General features: G+C 45.5%; 1 protein-coding gene across 1 annotated transcript in view; it reads left to right on the top strand.

The window, feature by feature from the left end:
- LOC135903153 (uncharacterized) overlaps positions 1 to 26,124 on the top strand; it is a 101,268-nt gene that overhangs the window by 49,922 nt on the left and 25,222 nt on the right. The window contains exon 8 of the mRNA XM_070539839.1: positions 24,749 to 24,934. Within this exon, the coding sequence (XP_070395940.1) occupies positions 24,749 to 24,934 (186 nt within the window). The remainder of the gene's footprint in view (positions 1 to 24,748; positions 24,935 to 26,124) is intronic.

Here is a 26,124-nt window from a genome sequence, read left to right on the forward strand (position 1 = left end):
AAAGTGAGCGACCGCCAGAGTTGCGATCGTCATGAAGTATCATTTCTTCAGGATTGCATTGAGCGTATTTGATGGTTTTAAAATTCTTTCCATTTTCATGTAACAAATTATTGTTGTGACGGAGCATGTGATACCTGGTGGTAATTCCTGTCAAGCCGATTTGCAAAGAGCAGATGACGAGTTTGTGCATTAGCAAGTAGGAGCTTGCTACATTGTTTCTGTTCTGGTCGTCATGGTTATAATGACTAGAAAAGAACGATTTGGGACTCAAGATGTTACTTCCCCATTTGTCATAAAATGCCCTTAAAAGCAAGTAAGCTTGTAAGTGAAATTTTAGCATTCCAGCACGGTACAATACAAAACTGTAGACTGTTGCTTTCCTGATAGGGCTCACACCAGTCTATCTGGTAAACGTGCAAACATTTTATGTTGAGGTATATAGTTCAAGGGGACCTGTTGTCATTATGGTGACCATTGAGCTTCTTATGGCTTTTCGTGGGCAGCTTGCAGACCAATAATCTCTGTCTCGTCCGCCTTCCTGAAAAGAGAAATGACGACGCCATGACAAACATGCCAACGAAAATGGTGAAGCGAAAGTTAGTCCAATAAATGAACGAATCACGGTTCAAGTTGAAGTGTTCAGAAACGTACCTTGTGAAGATTTGGGTGCTTGATATTTCTTTTAGTGATGACACATTCACTGTTGTCTTGTACGTCCAGACACAATAGAGTCCAAAGTGGTGAACAAATATTGAGCAGCGTCTTGAAGGCTGGAGTCGAAAGAAGAAAGAGCCTCAATTACTATGGTGTAAGTGTGAGTTTGCGATCCATGTATGACTAAGAACAGTGCACAAAATACTCCATGACAGAAAAGCACACACACGTGCACACAACTCTGTTTTGCGTGTGCATTTCTTTCAGTGGTGTCAATGGAGCCTCGATGAGGTGACAGTTTTTTCTGCCAAACATTAGGTAATAAACACAGTCATTTTATTATGTCTCTAGTGCAATTATTCTAACTGCATAACCGGAAGTACATTTCCCACTAATGTGCAATGAATTTATCACAGTGTATCATTTATGCAGACACAACCAAACCTATTTATTATTTATTTTGTACTCTGTCTTAGGAATTTTAGCAATGTGGCAAAAGAACAAGAGCCTTATTTGGATTGTCTTTGCAGAGGAATAACTTTATAATTATTATTATTTTCGACTTTTAAGAAATGACTACCGGAGTCTGTTTTATCCACCTCACGCTCAAAGAAATTCAAAGTTAAATATTACATTATGGAGTTTTACGTGCCAAAACCATGATCTGATTATGAGGCACGCCGAAGTGGGGAGCTCCGGAAATTTGGTTCATCTGGAGTTCTTTAATGTGCACCTAAATCTAAGTACATGGGTGTTTTCGCATTTCGCCCCCATCGAAATGCGGCCGCCGTGGCCGGAATACAAATTCAAAGTTGGGAATGCAACGCAATGCTTTCTTGCTCACCATTGCACACACCCAGAGGCTGCAAGGTTAATCTGCTTTCATGGGTAGTCTCCAAGCAGGCTGCTTTGTTCCAGCGGTGAATTTTCACATTAGCTAGCACATTTTCTTTAAAGCAACATGGCATTACGCAGTCAGACATGGCAGATCACTAACGGCAGAAGCCATGCAGCCGTTATGACAGTGAAATGACGCAGCAGTCAAAATTTACCATCTTTAAATGCTTTCGCTTGGTGGTGGCTGTAGAATGTACATGTAAACAGGCTGAGATGTTATTATTATCTAATCAAAAAGACCTGCATGATGCTGCTCAAAGGAAACGACCACTCTGTTAGCACATATTACCACCATACAATTCGAATCGATAAATGGCACGAACTGTAATTGATACCAGTGGGCTGCTGCTTATCACACGTCAGTGAGGTCTCGAAACCTATATTCAAGTAATAAAGCAGAAACGGTAAGGACATAAGTTCAATAGAACAATGGTCTGCCTATTTTATAAAACAATGACTTGTTAACTATGTTTGTCGGTTATTATATGTACATTTCTAGACAAAATATTTAGCCGCATTGAGTGCCCCTAGCAGAAAAAGTATAAATTAATGTATACGACCAAATTACAGTAGCTCCACTTATGTGCTTCATGCTGGAATGCGCCGCGGTTGATATTTCACCCTCTGTGGCGATCGCGGGGACTTGAGAGTGTGCAGGGCCTGATAATTACACCAGTCTGTGTGCCCTGAAAACAGCACTGATGTCAATCTGTGTTAAAGAGCTCTGCACCAGGTTTGGGCGTTGTAAACAGACAAGTGTGGTGCGTAGGTAGTGCACTGACAACCGTGTCTGCAAGATATTACACTCATGTGTGCTGTGAAAACAGCAGAAAGTTCAAATGGCAGCCTACACCTCCCTAATTTGAAGGGAGCCCCGCTTTCGAGAGGGAGAAATGCTGAATGCCCGTAACATTATCATTATTGATGATGATATGTGGTGTTTAATGGCGCATGGGCCAGGTTTGGCCAAAGAGCGCCATGACAAGTGGTGATGTTGACGATGTATTATGGAGATGTGACTTGGCTCATTATTGATTGTGACACATGACTTCAGTAGATCACTGAATGCCGCAGTACTTATTTGTCTGATGTGTTGTTTAATTACAAAATTTAAAGTTCAGAGGGATATCAAAATTTTCAAAGAGTTGCTGAGTGTTGTTCTGTATCTGATAGTTTAATTTTTCGGTTCATAACAGCAGCAATGAGAACAACATGGGAACTCCTGCACAGAATCTGCAAAACTGCTACCACTAGTGTGCCATGCAGCAAGAAAGGAAGAGAAATAAAGTAGGCAGAGCTTGTGCATTACAGTGAAGGAATGTTCCTTGTGGATGCTTGTGGACGTTAGTTGAAGCAAAGGGAGAGAGTGACTATGTTGGCCATCAAGCTTGCCTCCTGGCAGCATGGCTTTGCGACTTTTCTCCTTCTCTTGTCTCAGCTATTAAAATATAATTCTGAAATTCTTGCTTTTCAATAATCCCTAGACATCAGGTTACTACTTCAAATAATGCATTACCAAAATTTCTGACGGGCCCTGCTGAGGGGCCTTTTAAAGACTGTGGCAAGCCTTGCTTGACATTTAATGTGTGCATTGTTTTCAGTCGGGAATACATATTCACTATTGTATATTTATTGTAATGAATTGCTCGATGTCTTGCTTCTGTTGCAAAGGCTGAAATTGGTCACCCATATGTCCCTAGAATTCTCCATTCAAGCCAATTGAGCTCTTTAGAGGGACCCTATGTGTCCGTAGTTTAAAAAGAACCTGGAAAAACGGAAAGCAGCAAGGTCCACACATTTTTCGGTAGAATTTCTCTCTTGCTAGATATCATGCATTCCTCAAAATTTCCTGTGAGGACTCTGAGGGCTCTACATCAGATTGTATATTAAAATTAGAATAGTTCTGTTTTAATATTAAGCAATCTTTATCTCATACCAGGCACTTTGCAGTAGGCATATATGTTCTGGTTGTGTTTGTTTTGGGTCTTCTTCAATAAAAAAAAATAGCGCCCGATGGTGGAGTTTAACCAGGGTAACCCAGCACAAGAGCTCAGTTCTCTACCCATTAATCAGCAGACACATGCGTACTTCTCTTGTGCCATTGCCAACTAGCTCTTTGAGATTATTGGCCATGCATCACATTGCATAGCAACAATTTGATTACCAAAGCAAATTCACAAGCATGCACGTCAGTTACCATTAGGCGACAGATGCAGGAATGGAATGTGTGAAGGAAATGTCAAACTTTCCATTATCTTTCACATGCGTCACTATGTGACACTGCACCACCCGTGGGATCGGCTCATTTTCTTTAGTTCTTTCCTGTGGCAGGTAACACTGAACCTGCCATGGTAGCCCAGTGGTTAATGGTGTTGTTCTGCTTAACTTAAGAGTTGTGGGTTCAGTGGGGGCAAAATGAAAAAAGTCTCATGTACTTAGATTTAGGGGCATGTTAAAGAAGTCCACGTGATCAGAATTGCTCCGAGGTCCTCCACTACGGTGTGCCTCATAATCATATAATGGTTTTAGCATGTAACACCCCTAGAATTTAATTTTTAGCAATTTGGTTTCTATGTGATGTGTGTCACTTTTTGTGCTGCCCAGGTCGTACCGGACTAGGTTATAACATTTCTTGCCCGGAGTATAATAAATAATTCGTCATCCTATTGCTGTTGCTTTGCTGCAGTCATCACACATACGCTCGCCTTGTACTAACAAGTCGGCCAGTGGGGGGGGGGGGGGGGGGAGTGTGTTTGGGGTGTCGAAACCTTGCCCCCCCCCCCCAAATTCCCCCTTTCCTACAGAACAGAAACTTTCAGGAGGTGGGCTCTGAAAGAGCAACATGGATGAAAAGGAAAGCTTGAATGTGAAAACAAGGTGAGGGCTAGTGGCTGTCTGAAGGGGAGGGGGGTTGTCATGGGAGCGATCCCCTTTCCCATGCACAGAACATTGCGGCCCCACTCACGGCACGCCTCTACGTCATTCCGAATCGTATTAGCCACAACTGTTGAGGGAGGATCAGCACTAAAAATTACGCAGACAGATAAAGAAAATATGAGTGGGTGCATAAAACTTGGGGACATTGTTGCTCTGTTACTCCCCACCAGGCCTTTGCGTCATTGAAGAGCTTCTAATTTCTGGTACTTGGCCAAGTTGTCGGCCACACTACGTGGAAGAAAATTATTCCAAAAATAGTGCAACTTGCTTCTCTAGGATATGCATAATAAGCACCCTCCTCTTTTTTTTTCTCTTCTTTTTCTTTCCCTTGTTTCTGACCTTTGTTATGATAATAAACTTGAGAAGAGCTTGCTGTTAAGGTAGTTTGTACATGCTGCTAAGATTGAAAACAGGGCAAAAAACGGGACAAGAAGAAACGACCTACAGAACGCTGATTTGTGCGCAGCAAAATATACCTATCAAGGACGGCAGTGCTGGGCCAGGGAAGCTAAGAAACCGCCACAACAAACTGGTGGGAGGGCAGGTAGGTGAATGGCCTTGAAGTCCACCTAGAAGCATCTTGGTTGCCCACGTCCGCAGGCTTTCCTGAGTGTTCTTTCGCCACATTTTTCACCTGTAGCAGGATCAGAGTGGTTCTGTTGAGCCCTCACAGTTGTTGATTAGGGCGTGGACCTTTGGGAGGGTTGGTGCCAGAAATGCGAGCTAGCCGCCAGTGGGCTCTAAGCTGGCCACTGGGGACTGTCTCTTCTGGGGATGCATCCCTCGTCCATCTCTTCTAGTGTTCAGCATAGAAACTAGAGAATACATGGATGGAAAACAAGACAAACACAAGCACTAACACATGTACACGTGCTATCAATCATATTGATTGCAGGGCTTGCCTTTTTGACAGTTTCAACTGCCAGACAGGCCTTCAAGCAAATGCCATTCAAGCACACGCATTGGAGAAGCGCCCCTTTTGAGGGGATGCTCTATGAAGGTGTGCCAGTCATAATAAGCCTCCAAACTGACTTAGATAGTGAGATTTACGGACCTACAAAATGCAGGTCTTTGAACAATAAAGCAGTAGTTGCAGTCCAGCGCCTGTGTATGTCCTTTTTATGTGTGTGTGAACTGTCAGATTTAAGTGCGCGGCTTCATTATCCTGCCCCACCAACTAGCCCATCAGTTTCTATTAAGAGATTTTCAAATTCAATACATCTTTTGAGATAAACTGCATTCACATATTCCCCTACTGTAATACTATACCACTACACATTGTTTTAAAGGGATGCAAACATAGATAAAGTGGAAAATAATAATTCATGTTTAAGTTGAGGCAGCAAATTTGTGGGCTGTCTTAAAGGTAGAATTCTTATAGGAAGACTAGAAGTTATTACGCAGGACTTATCTGACCCATTAATTCATTCTAAACTGCTCTGGGTCATACATGAAATGTCCCAGGCCCTAAGAGCGACCATTGTCGATCCTCATGGGAAAATTGGGCTAGTTGGCTATTGTGTGATTGAGGTTTCATCAAGGTATATTTCATTTAAAAAATGCTTGGTGACGTAAGCACTCTGGAGGTTGGACGTAAATTTTTTAAACTCGAAGTGTGGAACTAGGTACAATGACAGATATTATTTTAGAATATTCTACTGGCGTGATTCTTCACGTGACGTCAAAGGTGGACTCATTTAGGAATTTTCCACTTCTGATTTTCTTAATGATGAAAAAGCAAAATAATTTGAGTTATTAAATTTTTGCATAAACATCATTAGTGTTTCAGCCAGAATAACTTTTTTTCTGCTTTTTGCAGTAGCTATAATTTCTGCTGAATATAATTTTAGTCAATCAAATTAAGTATTTGTCCAGAAACATTACTTCTGAATTTACCAAAAATAACTTTTTGGCGATGTTCAGACCCAAATTAAGCATTGAGGCCCTCCAGATTAAAATAGTGAGATGGCTTAATATTTGCGCCAACCTTTCAGCTTGTGATCTAAAAATCTTAATTTGAGAAAATTTTGTTTGAAGTAAGAAACAAATTTTCGAAATCCACAACCATTGTCATTGGTAGGCACTACTGAACTGTGTCTTCACTGCAAAACACTTGGGGCCACAATTGAACGCTTGCTGGGCTTATGAACTCTTTATGCATAAAATATAGGCACATGCTTTTTTGGGGGGCAGTAAAGTGTCAGTTTACGCTGCTTGAATGTTGATGGCTCTGCAACTATGTTTTACGATAATATATTTGTGCGATGAAAGTAAACCATGACTGCTTCGAGGTCATTGTCAGGGGTAGTTAACTGACACGAGGTATTGTGCATGGTGTTGATTTATTGTTTTGAAGTAGTACAGATTAGCAGACTATGAGTTATGCAAGAACTTGAGTCATGGACACCTCACGCCAACCGTGGCGTAGGGAGACAAATGTCCTGAAATTTCCAGTTTGCAGGCTATAGTCTGCTGCGAATGTCTGCGGGCCTGACCAAGCACCGTTTTCACCCTGGTGTGAAGCAGCAGAGAAGAAATGAATATGCGATTATTTTGCCTCCGCATAGGACACAATGCAATTAAATTAGCCACAATGTACCACTTCAAAAGATTCACATCTATGCCTTGTTCGCCTTCCTGACCGCCCGGGACCCCAAAATTAGGAGTGGTGAACTGCCGAACGTATGCCATTTACGATTTACTTATACTAATATCAAGCGACACAGCACGCATTCGCTTGACAAATGCACATGCGTGCCAGAAAAATAGCTGGTGGTGCGTACATGCTCTGCAGTTAAGACAGTTCAGGAGTGCCTATCAGTGCGATTGGTCGTGGACTTCAAAAATGTTTTTCTCGCCTCAAACAATATTTACTAAAATTAAGATTTCTAGATCACAAGCTGAAAGGTTGGTGTGTATAATGAGCTATCTCACTTATTTTTATCTAGAGGGCCTTAATGCTTTAGGTCTGAAGGTCGTCGGAAAGTGACCTTTTGGTAAATTCGGGAATAATTTTCTGGAAAAGTACTCAATTTCATAGTTGAACATTAGTTTTAGCGTAAACTGTAACAATGGAAAAAAAAACATGAAAAAATGTTCTAGCGGAACGTTGGCGGTGTTTTGCAAAAAAAAAGAAACCTGAAAATGTCCAATTTCTTGCTTTTTTACTGAGCTAATTAAGTGTGGAAAATTAATAAATGTGTCTACCTATGACATCACATGAAAGAAATCACACAAGCAGAACACTCGAAAATAGATTGGGCATTGTACCTAATTTCACACTTGATTAAAAAAAAATTTCCTCCAACCAACTTTTGCTTCTTCGCGAAAACTTCAAAGAATCGTTACGTCACAAAGATTTAAAAAAAAAAACATGCTTTTGTGAAATCTTATTCACACAATCGCCAAATATCCCAATTTTTTTCAAGAGAATCGGCGTTGGTCACTATTGGGGTCTGGGACGTTTAGCACGGAATGACCCCTCTATCTGTAAAATTGCGACTCTCCTGTAGCAGAATCAAACAGAACACTCTTCACTTGCATAAATCTTTCGTGCTCTTATCCACTATTCCAAGGGAAACAAATATTCAACAATTTCAAATAGTGAATTCTTGGATATGCATAAAATAATGATGAATATTCCGTTCATGTTTGAAATTTTTGTTATTCACATACCCTTATATTTAATACATAAGTTTTATAAATGTTGGTTATATGTTCTTGGTTCTGGATGCTTTCAAGCCTGTTAGAAGACATCATCAGCACCCTGAGGCAGACAAAGCTTGCTTTATTGAATTGTTTTTTCTGTGAATGCTCGAGTACTTCTTTTTGTCCTTGCTTTATCTTTTGCGGGATGGCACTGCATTATATTTAACCTTAGTCTTCATTGCCCCTTGCACCCCACACAGTTGCTGCACGAGAACTGTCATCAGCAGCATGCATTTTGAGTCTTGATAAACATTCCAGTTCAGCCTACACATAAATGTTTTCCCACCTCACTAGGACACTCTATATCAGAAAGAAAGATTCTCCTCTTTGTAGTTTGTTGCATGTGTCTGTGGTCTCTTGTTTCTTGTCTGTCGCAGATGTCGCTTGTGGTCTGTTGTATATTGATTGAAAAGTCTTCAGAATTTAACTGGCATCCTGAAACTTGATGTAACCACTGAAATGTGTGCAATGAAGACTGCCATTATTATAGCTCATTAATCAAATTTTTCTTGTGCCGCAGCATGAAATGTCAAGTCATATGGCCCACCGTCTTGTTGAAAGCAGTAGGTCCTTTTCAAAGGGGGCATTTTTCAACTCTAAAGGTTTCTCATCCCTTTGGTTATACCGATTTTGTAGAGAAGCCGCAATTCAAAAAGCAATCCTGCGCTCCGGTTCCTAAATGGCGAGATGCTGATCAACGATCGTTCTCGAAAAGGCACTTTAATAAGCTGTATTTCAGTGGGGGGGTGGAGGGTGGGGTGGAAGGGGAGTGTTCTTGATTTTGCTCACCCCCTCTCCCCCTTTTCTGAGTTAGTTCGGAGAACATCTGTTAACGTATGGTATCAGGCCTTCCACAGCACGTCATACCAGCGCCAGCTAGAGCAATTGCAACTTCACCTTCCTTCATGCAGGGCAGATGGTGCCCCTCACCAGACCTCCTCGAAAAGTTTGGTTATATCCTGAACAGTTGGGGGTGATGATGATGATTTATTGCCATCCCCTTTAAAATGGTGCGGTGGCAAATAGTCACCTAGCCTGCTTGAGTTAATCAGGCATGCTATACATGTATTTCATTCTGTCAGTTTTGTATACATGTCATTAATCTTTTTTTCTACCCCTCATCACTTCTCTATCTATCTTGTACCGCTACCTGTGCCTTGAACTGATCCAGTAGCATCAATCTCTTCTCTGCTTTTTTTCCACCAATACTCTAAATGTCTCTTGCTTATCTCGACTGCTGACCGGTTTATGCTTTCATCCACTTTTAATCCAAGTGCTTCTGAAAGGTGTATATTACATACGGGTCTCACTGGGTGAATCCCTTCGTATTTGATTAGGATGTGCTGAGTGCTCTTCAGATTTTTGCTGTAGCAGACACATGCCCCATCTTGTTGCTAATATTTGCTACAGTGTGTTTTTGTCCTTAGGCAATCAGCTCGAGCCTCAAATAGCAAGGCACTGCGCCTTATGTTATCGTGCAGATTTTGCCTTCTCATTTCTTTCTTCCCATTCTTGTAAATCTCCATGGTATTTTCTTTTCCATTCTTTGCATCCAATTCACTGTCTCTGTTTTTGCCTATTTTTGGGGACTCCTGGTTGTCTATGTGCTTGGTTGCCAACTTTCTTGACCTCTGCCTCCATAGCGTGTCCTCGCATTTGAGGTACGGATACTTGTGCACTTTAACCGCCCATTTATTTTCATTCATGTTTCTTTAGTCTTTCTTCAAAACTAATTTACTATGTGCTTCTATGACTTTAAAGAAGTCCAACCCATTACGGTTTTTGTACACGCTCCAAGGCCACGCGGCTGCAATGTAAACCAGTATGACACCGGCGGAGACCGTGTCCTCACCCTGAGAGCCAAGCTTGATATCGAGGCGCCCTAACACTGGAAGTTTAGCTGCAAGAATTTTGATATGGTTCGTTAGTAGTGGAAATAGGAGAAATTGAAATTGCGCGTCGCCACGCAAGCTGCTAGGAGGCGAGCTTTACTGCCAACGCAGGCACTCTCTCCCTTTGCCTCGACTAGCGTCTGCATGTGACATACTTTCCATGCCATCTTTCATACCGGAGGCGAGGGAACGCTTCCTGTTTACGTCACCAGTCCCACCTCCTTTTCCCAATCTTTTCCTTTTCCGCTGCACGGCGCACTTCCAGTGGTGGTTTTCCGCGTTTTGCATTGCATAATTTACTGACGTCCGTGTACCATAATCGGTGATGTGTTCCAGGCAGCGCGATCTGACGTAGAGACGTTTAAGTGTGTGACCTTGGTCCTCCGGCTAGAAGTGCGGCTCGTCGAGAGGAAGGACGTGCGGGCTTTGGTTCAGCAGTTTGATACTTTGCGGAAACGGTTGTCAGTACACACCGTGCTTGTCTGTCTGCAATGTCGAAACCTGGTGAGGGGCCCTTCAAGTTGTCATTGATACCAGGTATGGTGGATACTACCTTAAGAGGTCCACTAATTAAGAAATCGACCCTGTTCCGCCAGTGGTGCTTGTATTTCTAGAACTACTGAGCCGTTTTCTGTCGTAAGCATTGACGGCTGCGTTCACTGTATCCGTACAATTGAAGATTCAGTTTTTCGAAAACACTGCCACGATAATTGAAGAGGGTGAGGGCAGTGGCATCGTCACAGGTGAGGCCAGGGGTTACAGCTGTCTTAGATAACTCCTTAAAGCAGTGCTCCCCTCGTTGCCGCTAGTACTTCACTCTTGGTTGTCCATCTTGGTCTTCGTGACATCGTAGTCGTCAGCTTTGTCGCCGAAGCTGTTTTACGAAAGTGACAAGGAGTTGTCAAAGGCGGAAAAGATATGCGCTAGATTTGACATTTATTGTGGTTCTACTCGTGGCGCGCAGTATCATTTGGTCTACGCGTTCACGGTCACGTGATAGGGAACGTAATGCTCTCGACGCTCAAAATGTGCGCAGATTCCTTTCAAGGTGGCACGAACGTGCGAGGGAGTGCAAGATTCTTTACTGAAATTAATCGTCTATTTCTATGTCATTCTATGTTTTTTCTATGTCATTCTATGTCATTCTATGTCTATTTCTATGTCATCAGTTTGGAAGATTCTATATAACGACGGCCTTTCACCTGTACCACCTTAACCAGCACCAATGCTTGGAAACTAGGGATCTGTAGAGTCGCCTAGATTACTCGATTTGGGTCCTCAAAAAAGCCGATGAGTCACCGGACTTTTTGAGTAACATCATGTGGACAGGTGAAGCCAATTTTCACGGAAACAGCCAGGTAAATTTGCATAATGCACACTATTGGAGTGACTACAATGCACACTGGGTAAAGCGCAATCGGCACCAGTACCAGTGGTCGTTCAGTGTGAGGTGCGGAATTCATGCCGGTGCTATAATCAGTCCCATCTTTTTCGATCACACACTGTTACGACAGTGTTACACTGGACAGTGTTACGTGGACAAAATCTTTGAAGGAGTGGTGGATAAGTTTCTCAGGGAAGTCCCGCTGTCATGTCTTCCACTTCTGTGGTATCAGCAAGGTGGAGCACCAGCACACAGCAGCAGTCGAGCACGAAACTGGCTGGATGCGACTTTTCATGCGCAATAGGTTGGAAGGCACGGGCCTGTAAAATGGCCGGCTAGGTCACCTGACCTCTCTCCACTCGATTTCTTTCTTTGGGATTATGTGAAAGATCGTGCTTACATGAACGAGATGGACGTCAAATTAGCTCAAGGGAAGGATGACGGATGTCTGCTGTGGAATTCGAGTGTCCGTCGTCAAGGAAGCCACTGTAGATGTGATAAAGCGGACTCAATACTCCGTATACCTGCAGAAGGAGACGTGTTCGAACACGTCCTCTAGGCAGCAGCTGGTGTTCAACGGCGCTTACGAATTCATAGATGGTAAGGGCACACTGAAATCTGGTGCATGTTTTGTTTGTTTTTTGTGCAGACATCGTGATTGCCAATTGGCTCATTTAGAAGTATTTATTGACTTTCTTGAACGGATATGTTTTGCCTTTTCTCAACATGTGGGTCGCTTCCAGGTCTGTTTATTTCGCTTTTATTTGATGCCACGAACCTGTTTTTGTAGCAGGTATACACTCTCATGAATACTAAAACCGTCACTTTAATTTGGCTTTGGTCCGAAGCAAGCTTCTGGCGCGGAATATAGCTGCGTGCGCACCCTGCCGATGCGGGGCGAGCAAAGCCGCGACTTTGAAACATGCTATGCCCATTACATTGCTTTTAGCATTTCGTGCGTGGTCAGAGCGGCGCTTAGGCCGCGTTATCAAGGGGCTTTTGTTATCAATGTGATTAGTTGGTCTTCAGAGACGGATAATAAGTGTGACGTAGAGAGGAAGGAATAGCTGCAAAGCCGCGAAACCTGCTGTTGGTGCTCCTTCCATATACCATTATCAAAATGGTGCGCTCTCCCTTCGGGTTTCCGACAGGCAATGCAGTTGCTTTCAATCAGCCTATTTGAGGGCGCTGCTTCATGGTGCGGGTGGGAGCGCAGTCACGTGGTATTTTTCAGTTTTCGTGGGGTTTGTTTGCCAGTCGCAAAAATTGCACGCAATTCGTACGTTGCTGAAAACACAGCAGTTATATGTCATTTGGGGGCGCCTTGGGGTGCCTACAAATGCCTCATTGACACTTTGATAATTAGGACAGTACTTCTAATATAGATAATTAATTGCAATTGTCAAAATAAATTTCAGAAACGAAATAATTACTGGCGGCTACTCCACAGTACTAGAAACAATATGCACTAGGTTTTCTTCGAGTGACGCAACTGCTCTTTTTTAAAGTCTTGGTGCGTGATAGTGAACGCACCCTGTATAATTCACTCAGTTATCGAAATGAGGCCAAGCCGGATTCACTCGAAATCGGAATCAACAGCAGTTATGCGCAGGAGCGATTATACTCGGACTCACAGAAAGAAAAAAAAAAAAGACAGAGAGAGGCTGCAGTTTCGCCGGATATAGGCGAAGCAGTATTTGGGATAGCGATGCATGCGACAATTGCACGAAGGAAGATTGCACCACCGAGAGACATCAGATTCTTGGTGGTGGGAGAGGACTCAGGCTGTGAAATCTACTATGGGGCCTTGTAAATTCTCATATTAGGCCGTCACTTCAGTGAGCAATTCTTCGAGGTCACACGAAGTTTTTTCAAAGTGCAAGAAATGTATATATATATATATATATATAACTTGGGAAATAAGCGCCGATACTTGCGATACAGCGCCGATTAATTGGGAAATGTTTTCGTAATAAAATGTATTCGCGTACGCGTAGACAAAAATGTTCCAAGTGGCTGAGCGATTTCTCGCCTGCTCGCTTGCCTGCTATTTCATTCATGACGCTGAACGAAAACTTGAGGTGCCCGCCTATTGGTCCAAGCTTGACTTTGCTGCTTTGAAAATTGAATTTGTTCATCTTTATTTTTTGGGCTGAACCCCTTGGAGACATGGGGCTCTATGCTGGACATTCCGCCATTTTCTTTGAGGCATGTCGTAGGCGCGAGGCGTACAAGATGGCGCTGATGACCCCGATTTGGTTTCGTACGTGACGCAATCTTGACGTTTTGCCTAAGAAACTGAAATGGAGGCAGTGAACCTAACTAACGTTTTTGATAAAGCAAAACCGTTTTACTCTCAGTAAAAAAGCAGCTAACTCCAAGCGAAGGATTATTATGTCAAAAGTGTCTCTCGCTTCCGCCGTCCGCTGCATAGAAGCCATCGTCTGCTTCATTTGCCAGTGTGTGTGTCCCTGAGAAACAGAATGAGTCATCCTATATTGGGGTCAGCCTGCTTGGTTTCTAACTTGTGACAGCCTACGCGACCGACCAGTGATGATGAGCGCACGTTCTAGGCCGCGTTATCGCTATCTCGTGAAACGCAAGTGACTCAACCCGGCTCGGCTGGCTCGGCTGGCTCGGCGGCTCGGCGCGCGCAACGCCGATAGCGTTGCGCGCGCCACAGGTATCAGCTTGCGCGACGCAAGCGCCGGCGCTGCCATCTCTTGTGCATTTCACTGCTTACTCACACCGCATGAGGAAACCTCAAGGTGCCGCCTTGCGTTCATTTTTTTTATAGATTGAAAAGCCGCCGTTGTCATAATCTCTGATCATGTGGAAAGTAATTAATCTTGATTACATTACGAACGCAGCTGTGAAAGCATTTTGCACTTTTCGCTGAAAAGTGCAAAAAGTCGCTGAAGGTTTGCAATGTTTAGCCAATATTATTTGAAGTGATCAGGCTTTTTTTTAATTATAGACCAAAACACAAATACCAACACCACCCGAGAGCGATGCAAATGCTATGAGCACGCGTTATGAACAAAAGATTTTCTTTGCCGACCGAGAAAATGCAGCAATATGCATGCCTCTCGTCCGCCTTTGCATATGGCTGCCCATTAGCATAATTCGCGTAACTCGTTGCGCCACAAATTATGGCGGAAAAATTTTGTTGTAATGGCGGCCCAGCGCAACGTCAAGCAACGTCAAATGGCGCTTACGAAATGGCCCTTCCTGTGGCGCTTCTCGCGGCGTATTCCTTCAGCCCATCAGCAAGCTGACATGGCGGCCATCTTGGACCGCCACTACGTATTCGCGAAATTGCAAATGCATTGCACGCGCTTCTGCACGCTACCGGAAACTTTCGTCTTCAAGTGCTAACGCCGCAGCGACCAGAAAAGTGTGTTAGTCGACCAAATCTGCAGCTCCACGTCACGTTTCGTCATCTTGACGAAAACGCAAAACTGCGTTTTGCAAAACTTCCGCTTCCCGGCACAAACTTCAATACGCGTGACATTTCGACAGCCAATCAGAGAATCAAGATGGCGGATATACTAAGCCCGAGGGCGTAAACGCCCGTGTACCGTGCATTGGGGGCACGTTAGAGAACCCCAGGGGATCAAAATAATTCGGAGTCCCCTGCTTCGGCATGCCACACAATCAAATCGCGGTTTTGGCACGTAAAACCCCAGACTTTTTTCTTAACATGATGGATAATGGCGGCCGTGCAGCTGCCGTGCGTGTCGAGGGTCGAGCCCGTGTACAGGCAACTCACCCAGGCTCACACTTGGGCCGAACACGACTTCATGCGTTTCTGACACCGTCGCCATGTGTGTGTGTGTGTGTGTGTGTGTGTGTGTGTGTGTGTGTGTGTGTGTGTGTGTGTGTGTGTGTGTGTGTGTGTGTGTGTGTGTGTGTGTGTGTGTGTGTGGGTGGGGGTGGGTGGGTGGGTGGGGTGATTCCATGGTACGAAAACGACATGGGCACTTTTTGTCAACTTTAGTAACCACGCGTGTAAGAGCTAGTTAATGCACTGCGATTAAAACGTATAAATGAGAAAGTAGGCATCTCGCTCACACAAATTCTAAACTGCTGTTATGCGGATAGCTCATCCGCGAACGACTTGGCAGCGATATCAATTTGAAATCGCTGCCTCCCACCAACGGCGACCTCCATATTGGCCTGGCTTGCATGACGTCAAAAAATGGCTGTGGCTTAGGTAAGGTTAAGCCCAGGATGCGAAGCATACTAGCCTTTATTTTAGTTGTTGAACCACTGTTTAGCCTGGTGAACTGCTGTTGCTTGGCTATATTTGGTTCGGCTAGACGAAGAAACAACTCATGCATTACTGCTTCGCCTTCAAGAGTGGAACGCGACAGCGTTCCCGTCGACCCGCCAAGGGGTGTAAGACAATGGGCTACAGGGCAGCGACTACGCGCCCCGCATTGGACGCGGTGAGCGTCGAGCAAAGCAGCGTTCGGCGCGGCAACGAAATGTGCGCCTGAGCAAGAGACGCACGCTCGTTTCTAAGGCAACACCGCATTCACTAGAGGCGCTTTTGTACCGCTTTGAAGCATCGTACTCGTGGCTCAGTGGTAGCGTCTCCGTCCCACACTCCGGAGACCCTGGTTCGATTCCCACCCAGCCCGTCTTGCAAGAGTTGAGCGAAAGCCACTTCTCTGTCGTGACGTCACGGTGTCACGTGGTTTCAAGGCGACACCGCCGCGCCTGAGGAGCTGGGTTGAGCTCTCGTAATATGCTTCGCATAAAAATACGGGGCCAGCCCTGTGTTGTCTTCTCCGAAACATTCGCGCCATGCCGAGGTGGTGCGTGCCCACAGCTGTGCGAGTGCATAACTCTCCCTAAAAATGAATAACAGCTCCTGGCGCTCGATCTTCTTATTATTTTGTAAACGAACCGTTAACAAGATCGCCCCCCTGCACTCTTCAGACGGCGCATTGTGTCCGCAATTATTTCACTCGCGTGATAAATACAGCACGAACCAGAAAACGCCCGCGAAAATTATCTGGGGCTCACCACGGAGACACACATGCGAAAACGAAACCACGCATAGCGCTCATTACGCATCTTGGGCATGCAGTGGCCTCCGGCGCTTGCAGTACGCAAAAGCATGGTATTCGAGATCTGTTCCATAACCAAGGGAGCCGTCCCTGTGTGTACAATTTCATTTTGTCATCATTAAGTGTTGCCAGGCTGCTGTACGGTTTAAGTGCGGCGTAAAAAAAAAGTTCAAGTTTTCTATCCCACTGAGTGCGCTCGGAATTTCGCCAGCTTGCCCTGTGGTACTCGTACACTTTAACATGCAGTGCACTTCTCGAAGCTCGAAACTTTCGTGTCATGGCCCCTTTAAGCAGTTCCGATAGTTTCTGCTCGCCCCACTGGGACGCGTCATTACACATAATCTCGGGTCTCATACGCTAGCATATCGTCTTACTGGCAGTGCGAGGAGACACCGAAATAAAAAAATAAACAAAGATGTACTAGATGTCTCAGCGACGATTGGCTTATTGAAAGTAAAGTATTTGAGGTGAGTATCATTTGTGGGCCTATTTTCACAGTATTGACTGATACCAGAATTCTGCGATAATCGTCAGTATATGCTCTTCAATTAAAAAATAAAAATAAGTTACCTTTTAATTTATGACGTTCCATTGGCACACATATTGCATTTGTGGAATTGAAGCACCGCGGTCAGTGCTCAGGACATGGCTATTCTAGTAGGAGTTCAGACAGTAGCACCAGTTTCGAGATAATTTGGTATCTTAACATCGCCATCAAGATGCATTTTTGTTGCTTGTAGCTTTGTCCCGTGCACATTGCCCAAGGAAGTGTTTCAAATAAGTAGTACGTCGGTGCATTTAGCCGCAAGTTTAGGGACGGTCATTTCGAAAGTGGATATTATACCTCAGCATTGACAGCCTTGAATTTCGCAAGTGCAATATGTGTAGTCAATTAGATATGTTAATTGATGAAAATTAGTTGACTAATAATTTCATTACCGATTCTCGCACAAGATATGTTCTCTGTTACTATGAATTTTGGCCAGAAAAATTATCATTTTGTCTGGAATCCGCTTAGGAAACAAAAGTCGATGAAAGAACCGGTGTAAACCATTGTCCACGCGGCAATCGCGTACACTCCATACGCTTTTGAGCGACCGTCGCGACGGCAAGTGCGCGTGTAGCGCTTAGCGATTTCTGAGCTACAGGTGGGAACAGTTGCTAACATAATCGAGAACACTGACGTTACGGTATGTGGTAGGAATCAGTTGCGTGTTGTGTGTGACGAAGAATGAACTATAGGCAACTGACGCTTGTTTCCAGCTAGGATTACGTCGATGTGCTTCTCTCACGGCATTTGAAGAGAGCGCTAACTATTTTCTTCTTTCGGCATAATATATTTTTTAGCTCATTTTGGGGGGGAGGGGAGGGGGGGTTACAGGACCCACATTGACAGCAGTTTCAAAGGATTGAAACTGCTTCGTAGACGTGTAAGAGTATAACCCGCCTTTTCGTTCGGAGCTTTCGCTTTCAGGAATGCCTATTATGTCGAGGACTCTGATTTTCGCTTTCAGTGTTTGTGGGGTCGTTTATTACGCTGCAAACACCTCGTCTTGTTGCCTAGACATTCGTGTCCGTTGAGCATATACCTCCTCCCGGTATACCACCGCCATGAACGGGCAGGAAAAGGAGGGGAAGGGGGGTGCAGCTCGTACGCGAAAGCGGGGATTTGTGGCATTGGTTCAGGCATAGCGTGTGGAGCGTACGCTCTGGCGATCTGCCTGCGGGGCCACTTGTGTAAACCCCGCTAGTTATACCGCTACCTGCTGCCTTTCCTGCGCCGGCACGCGTAGCTTTGAACATCTGCCCTGGATCGAGCCTCGCTGCGCACCGCGACGAGCGATGCGCCGCACGGGCAGGATGTGCGTCGGCTGCGCTGGTGCGTTCCGCCATAGGTTTCCGCGCTTCAACTGTGGTGCGTGCTTGCCTCGCAGGTCCCGCGGCGTACGTACCTTTTATGTCACTGGTTGTCGCAGGTTGATTGCGCCGGCCTGCGTTCTTTGCCTGTGTGCCGCCAAGGGGCGACTTTTGGGCTCGTCGCTGTATTTCATGGGTCTTGCAGACAGAGCTGAGCTCGAAACGAAACAGGGAATCGTATGACGACACACATGGCGACTCACAAGACTGGTATCTTCCAACTAAATCGTATTCTCGTACTCTGTGTGGTATTTTGCTACTGCACGTGGTGTTCTTGCTCGTTTCGTTGTTTTCCACTCTAGTTTCATGTCGTGCGCTACCTTAGCCAACTTCCTTGCCCTATCACAAGGTTTTGCCTTCTGTAACATAATGTCTAGAGCACGATTAGCATTAGCCTATAATTTGCTTTAGGGGGTGATGAGCACCGACAAGGGAGCGTACGGACTAACTGCTTCGACGACTGGCTTGCGAAGGAAACAACGCTTCGAAGCTCTCTGCTCGAGTAGTTTGTCTGTCCATCAGGCTGTCCATCATAAACCTATGCGGAAAACTTCGTTCCTTCGTCATGGTTTTGCATAACAGCCCGGTCGTATTTGTGGATGGCGAGGTCGCGGAAAAGCTTGGATTCATGGGCTGTCAATCGCCGCTTGTCGCAACTGATTAACTTCGCTCGCAGAAAGCCACTTGAACAGTAGCAGCCCGCCATGCTTTACGATATATATAGTGTGTGCGAACGGGTCGAGTTTCTGTGTTGTCCGAGAGTCATTTTCAAGGTAAGGTCTATCGAGCGCATGTTATTGTTATTTTTCTTTATGAAATTGTCGGAGTTGCAAGTGCACAGTTTGCTGCATATGTTTTGGTCTCCTGAATCGCATCATCACTGGGGCCCTCGGAATGCATTAATCTCTGGATCTGTGCACTTCCTGGTAACGAAAAGCTTCTGCATAGTTGAAATGAGGTTGACCTTATTATGCTTGGCTAGTTGATTTCGCCTTGTTGATTATTTTGGGCTGCATTACGCTATTGTGGTCTTGATGGGGGTGTAATGTGTTTGCTTATTTTATTGAAGTTCAACTGCAATTCGCATACTAGTATTGCGTCAGTCTCCTGTGATCACACGTCGTTTAACGTATCTAATTAAGGAGTGGCAACTAATTAAGCAGTGAAAATATGCTCGTGCAAAGGGCGGGTTCTGCTTTCCTTAGTGATATCAAGGCTGCTCGCATTGTCAGGCCATTCCTTTCCCGCATGATCTGTTCTTTTTAACTGTTGCAGTGTGTACTAGCTAGTCAGGTTTTATTAGGTTGCTCTTTCTTATCCTAGTTATAAAAGCTCAGTTAAATTTCCCGACGGTTGAGACCATAACAAAGGTGCAAAATTTCCACCGTTTGGAAAGAGAGTAACGAGGTTATGTGTCTCAAAAAGTCGACTTCTGCGAGCACCTAAAGAGGCTGGTGTATAACGAACGTTAGGCGTAACGTTAAGAGACGGAAAGAGAGCAGTTTGGATCAGAGAGCAAACGGGGATAGCCGATATTCTAGGCGACATTAAGAGAAAAAAAATGGAGCTGGGCAGGTCATGTAATGCGTAGGTTAGATAACCGATGGACCATTAGGGTTACAGAATGGGTGCCAGGAGGAGGGAAGCGTAGTCGAGGACAGCAAAAAACTAGGTAGGGCGATGAAATTAGGAAATTCGCGGGCGTTAGTTGTAATTGGTTGGCGCAGGATAGGGGTCATTGGAGATCGCGAGGAGATGCCTTCGTCCTACAGTGGACATAAAATATGATGATGATGATGATGATGATGATGATAGTAGTAGTAGTAGTAGTAGTAGTATGGTGCAGTAAAACTTTTTAACGCTGAAGCGGTTTTTCTCCAGCTCTCCCGCAAACTTCCGTTCCACGAAAACGACGTAATCGTCCGACATGGCGGTACCCGGCCGGCCCATTTCAGGCCGAACGCGCAGCCGTTTCTAACCCATTTTCCCGCTCCACGGAAAGTCAGTGGTGTTTTAGACTTTCATCTCATCTTGGCAGCAAAGTCCTGGCGTCGTCTTCTTGAGACTGGTTGTCGATATCGAGGGAAGAAAGCGCAGTAACACACAGGCGGCTCGTCATTGTCACTGTCTTGGATTGACGTGGCTTTGGGCATTATGTGCTCTCCAAAGCTCGTCACTTTAAACGATTGAAACATTTATTGGCGTACATAATCACACGAATGCGTAAAAGCGCTTGAATTCAATGGATGGGACGGTGCTAAATAAACAACGACATGAAGGCACACCTCCCGCGCGTCTCGCTACTATATAGCAAAATGCTTAAGGACGCGCCTATAGAACGGATTACCCTTTCGGCTGTCATTTGCTCGCGACAGCTCGCGTCGTGGGGTGACTGAAGCGCCTATTTATGTTCAGAATAACCAGAATGTTTCGGGGAACGTTTTTTCAGAACGTTTCACAGGCGGATCGTCTTGCCACTGACTTGCATTGGTATTGCTTCAAGCAGCGTACGCCAACATATACGTTCCTCTTGCTCGTACATTAACGCTCGAGTGCGTCGAAATGCATTTGTATTTCATGACCTGTTAACCACATAGCTTCTTGTCTATGCTGTGCAATTGCGTTCTTGAACCTTCTTACTAACAACTCGTTACCATAAATTTCTTGGCCTAAATAAATATTTTCTTGCCGTCTGGGTAATGCTCTCGAAATGTACGCTTATTAAATGGGTAATATTTAGCGAAAGCATTTGACGGTGGTAAAGACGGGGACAAGGCAGTTGCAACAACACGGTCGCCACTGCTTGAGGATCTGTCTCGTCCCCATCTTTAGCTCCATCAGTTGTGTTCGCTATGTGTGACCATCTAGCTCAATTCAAGATATTTCTTGGGTAATACACCTTTCGATTTAATATGTAAACTGTACCGTATACTTGCAATCCTATTTGTGATTACTTTCACTTTTCCTATATGGGACTCAGTGGCCGCAGGTACTGCGGTAACCTAGTTTGGTTCAGAAATCAAGCAGTACTTTTTTTTTCTACCTCTTTCACTTGATCCTGTCCTTGTGCGAAGTGAATCATAAGGTGCGTTTACGGTTACCTGCATATGACGCGTTAGGTGTTAAATGTGAGGCCCAGATGGCGAGCTCTGCGTAACGGACTGTGCAATATTTTGGTCGTTTGGAGTGTAGCTCGCGCAACCATGTCTCACTTTTACGTCAGCACTTGCGTTCCTTCGTTATCAAACACCAACCCGCCGTGGTTGCTCAGTGGCTATGGTGTTGGGCTGCTGAGCACGAGGTCGCGGGATCGAACCCCGGCCACGGCGGCCGCATTTCGATGGGGGCGAAATGCGAAAACACCCGTGTACTTAGATTTAAGTGCACGTTAAAGAACCCCATGTGGTCGAAATTTTCGGAGTCCTCCACTACGGCGTGCCTCATAATGAGAAAGTGGGTTTTGGCACGTAAAACCCCGTAATTGTTTTACCAAACACCAGTAAAGTATACTGAAGTCATGTTAGACCCTTGGATAAGTGGCAGTGTGGTTCCACCCCTTATCCCCTGCTCCACCCCAGCGCTTTCCTTGGACCGTGCATATACCTGCTTCCGTCCGTTTTCGGTTCACTTGGCAAGGTGGTTCCGCAAAATCTGTCGACTGTGCAAAGGGAAAGCGTTTGTCAATAGGCCGACCTGAAATAGCTGGTGCATGCCCGTTTGTTGATGAGCGCACAGGGGACGCGCTTGGCTAGCCACGCACCGATAGATGGTCGCTGCGGGTTGTTTTGCAGAGATCTGGTAGTCGACCACGTACCGAACGAATGACGCGTTGTTTCTCGTCTGCCAGACTCTACCACGCCACCATCAGCCTGCACTCATAGGTACTAATGTTTTGCTTATTGAGGTGGACTGATGTTGATGCTTGCTCGTTACTGCACTCTTGAATCGCAAAAGCCCTGAACGTTTTGCTATTTGACGCCGCGTGCGCTTTATATTTGCCACTGTTACGTAGAAGTCTTCTATTTTTCGTTAAGCATCACGCACTGTTGTGGCAATTACTCTAGAAATAGTAGGCGAAAATCCGGCAAAGCACTTCGAACTTTCTGGAAGCGCAAGCCGCAGCTGCAAGATTTGCCTTGTCGGGTTAGTTATAGCTGCGTTGTTACACCAGTAGGCAGAAGGCAAATTTCTATATACGCAGTGACGTTGAACGGGCTCTCCCCGTCGTCTCGCCCTCGTGATGTCACATTGACGATGTCGTGTGGTTACCTGTCATGCGACATCGCATGTTCGCACCGCTTGGTAGGTGTCATCGCTGTTACCCTTCGAACTTGCACCATGGTTCCTTCACTGGTTTAAAAACTCAAGTTACCTCAGACGGGGAACATCTGCGTGAAAGGCTGTCTCCTGTCCTCCGGTCCTCGTGTCCCCCCCCTCCCCCCCCTCTCTCTCTCTCTCTCTCTTGGTTTCTGATTAGCTGCGAGCAGTTCGCTGGCATTTGAATTCGCGATATGATCCGCAAGTAGTGGATGCTCTCTCATCTGGCCTTGTTATTGCACATTTGGAGGTTCGTGTCGGCCAGTGCTTCCCACGTAACGATTTTGGTATCTCTTTTGGCGGATGACGGCGAAACGAGAGAATGAGAGAAAGGAACGCACTTTTTATCCGAAAGAGATTCCCTACGGGCCTCTGTGAGACCGATAAAATATTGGCTGCCGTCACAGCCGCCTTAGAACCTATACAGCACACTATCTGTAGACTGGGAATATTAGCCTGAATCATGTTGAGCGAGGACGAAGGCGCTTGCAGCGGAGTACGGCGGCAGGTATACGGGCAGCATGTGTGTAGGGTTAGTTCAGTGCCGTGCTTGTAGCGCGATAAAGGGACGCGGATTGGATGCACGTATATGGGAGCAGCTGCTGCTAACGAACCCTTTTTGTCTCCCACATACACTAGATTCCTAGCAGCGGTTCTGTGCTGACAACATTGCGGCCTTCTGTAGCATACGAAAGCATTGGCCTTATGACCTATCTTATTTATTCTCGTGCTCTGGCGACTGCTGTGGAGGAGGGAGGCGTGTCGCTGGCTGCCACTGTTGTGGTTATAGGCCGCAGCATGCGATATCCGCGGGACGCAGAACCGCTTGTTCCCCGGGATTGTACTGTATCGCGTGGTGCAAACGCAAGGTCGTCGACTCGTTCCCCTACTCGGCGCGCTCTCCCTGTTTGCCAGCCCAAACGACTGAAAACATAACACACTCGTGCGCGTGGAAGAGTTAATATCGCTCTTAAATCTGCTGATCATAACGGGGGTGAGAAGCGGCTCCTGTCCATGTAATAACATTTCGAGGATCCGCTTGATACGATGGTTCACCTGCCGCTAGCCGGTGTCGTCTTCACCACTTCTCTGCACGCTAACGCCTTTGCAGCCTCGTGCAGGAAACCTGGAAGAGGAGAGAAATTCTGGCATGTCGTTTGGCAATATGCGGTAACCTTCTTCACTTGATTTGCTTTAACATCCAAAGGCTACACCTGCAGGCTGCGAGACACTAGTGGAGGACTCCGGGTGCATCCCGACAACCTGTGAACCTTCAGTATGCGCTAAAGTGTCCTGACACCTGGTGTTCTCGCTTTCTGCTCCCATTGGGATGGGGTCGTCGCAGCCGGGAGGCTTCGTGTTTGGTAGCTGGGCACCTCAGCCACTGCGAATATTTTCAAAAATAAAGCCTTCCGTTCGTGCCTGCGAGGTTTTTGCGCCGCCAAAGTCAATACGACGGTACGCTTTTATTTTACTAGTGTAAACTTTCACTAAAATAGTATAGTCCGCATCACTGTGCTGCGGCAATCAAAGATGTGGTGTTGTTTAGATTGCGCATCGTCTTAAATGTCATCTTTCTTGCTGATGTGCTAGGTTGGAAACAACGCTAAGTTTCCGAGATTATATTTAAAACTAGCTGTAAACCAAATATAGTAATATGGCAGTGACCGCTAATGAGAAACACGGTGAAAATGCGGCGATCGCCCCGGATAGGCGTTGTTCCCGGGTTTGATCTCCAGACCAGGACGCATTTTTCTTCAACTGCGAAGCTTTCTTTCTGAGAAACCTGTGTGGGTTGCCTCTGTAGCTTCGTGCTACACTTGGGGCGGATGCTAATTTGCCCTTTCACGGTGTAATTGCGTAAGACGAAGAGCCGCAAGAGCTTGTAGTTAACTATTTTCTACAGTATTGTAAGTTGTCGCTCGGAGTGTGCCATGCCTGAGTCGTGCTTCTCTTATGCGCAGGGAAACGTCACTGTCAAAAAGGAGAACATCCAGGACGTCGCCGTGAGCCCCGGAACGGTAAAAGAAAAGACGCAGATCATCAATCGCATGGCCGAAAGCAGCGGCGCGCCTGCCAAACCAGCGCTACCCTCCGGATCCGTGGGTAACGCGACCATCAAACGCAGGGACGGGCCCGGAGCACGCACTGTGAGTACCGGGCCCAGCCTCCGAAGGTTTCATTGGTTCGGGAATCGCTGACAAGGATGCGGTGCAATCCTTGTCTTGGCAATTCTTTTGCGCTGTGCCTAACATGGATGACGTCGTCTGTTCTATGTGGGTGCACTTGAAGCACAGGCGTACAGCCAGAATTACATATTAAAGGTTTTGGAAGGTTAATGCTTTGCTATATTGAATGAGGGCCTTGCCACGAGGAATCGAAGTCGTTCTTTGAGCTCTTATTGATTTTCATTCGGTCTCATTGGAGCCGCTGTGCATTGGTGGCAGAAGGAAAACCAAAACTCTGTGGTTATATTTTCCACGTTGTTTGGGGACACAGAAGAAAATGTTTGCTTTAGTCTCTGGCGTCGCCTAGTGGTATCTTCACCACTATATGCTGGGGCCGTATTTTTTCCGATTACATATAGTTTTCCTTGCTGTCATAATTTTCATGATATCATTGTCATATATCGTCGTCATCCATCGTTAATCGTCATTGGATCTGACGCTGCTTTCTTACGAGGAAAGTGTGCAAAATGAAATGCATCAGTGTTACAAAATATTGCCCCAGACTGTAATATTTAAAGCGGTAGTGTGGATAATATGCTTAAGGTGTTGCATCTAACGAAGCAAAAGCGTACAGCTTCAATTTTCCTACACCCTTGAGGGCTTATCTTGCGCCCAACGATAATCGTCGTCTGTCTCACGTGCTTTTCCTTTATTTAACACTGCACTACTTGCGCGTTCAGGTCACGAACCGCATGCGTGTATCAGCGTGACACAGCGTTCCCTACAGGAAAGTATCGGGCGCAGTGTTAAAGAAAGCGGGCATAATATAGTTGATAATTTTCAGGGGACAAGATAAGCCTTAAAGGTGGTAAAAAATTTTATAGTGTAACCATGGGTTCATCCTCCGTAAGCATGGCGATCACTATTGCACGCTCTGACGTCATACTTTGTTATAACAAGGCACCTTTAGAATAGCGTTTGTAGCCTTACGCACGTTAAACGCAAGCACCTTTGTGGGACGTTTCGGTGTGCGTCCCTTCAAGATATTTAGTTAAAAGTATACGGGAACGCAAACGCAAGGAATACGTTAGAAGGCAGTGCACTGTCTGCTGCCTCGTGCCAAACGTACCCAAGCCAAGACAGTCCATGTGCAAGCATCCTGTTGCTATGCG

This window comes from Dermacentor albipictus, chromosome 1 (assembly GCF_038994185.2).
Source record: "Dermacentor albipictus isolate Rhodes 1998 colony chromosome 1, USDA_Dalb.pri_finalv2, whole genome shotgun sequence".
Lineage (NCBI taxonomy): Eukaryota > Metazoa > Arthropoda > Arachnida > Ixodida > Ixodidae > Dermacentor > Dermacentor albipictus.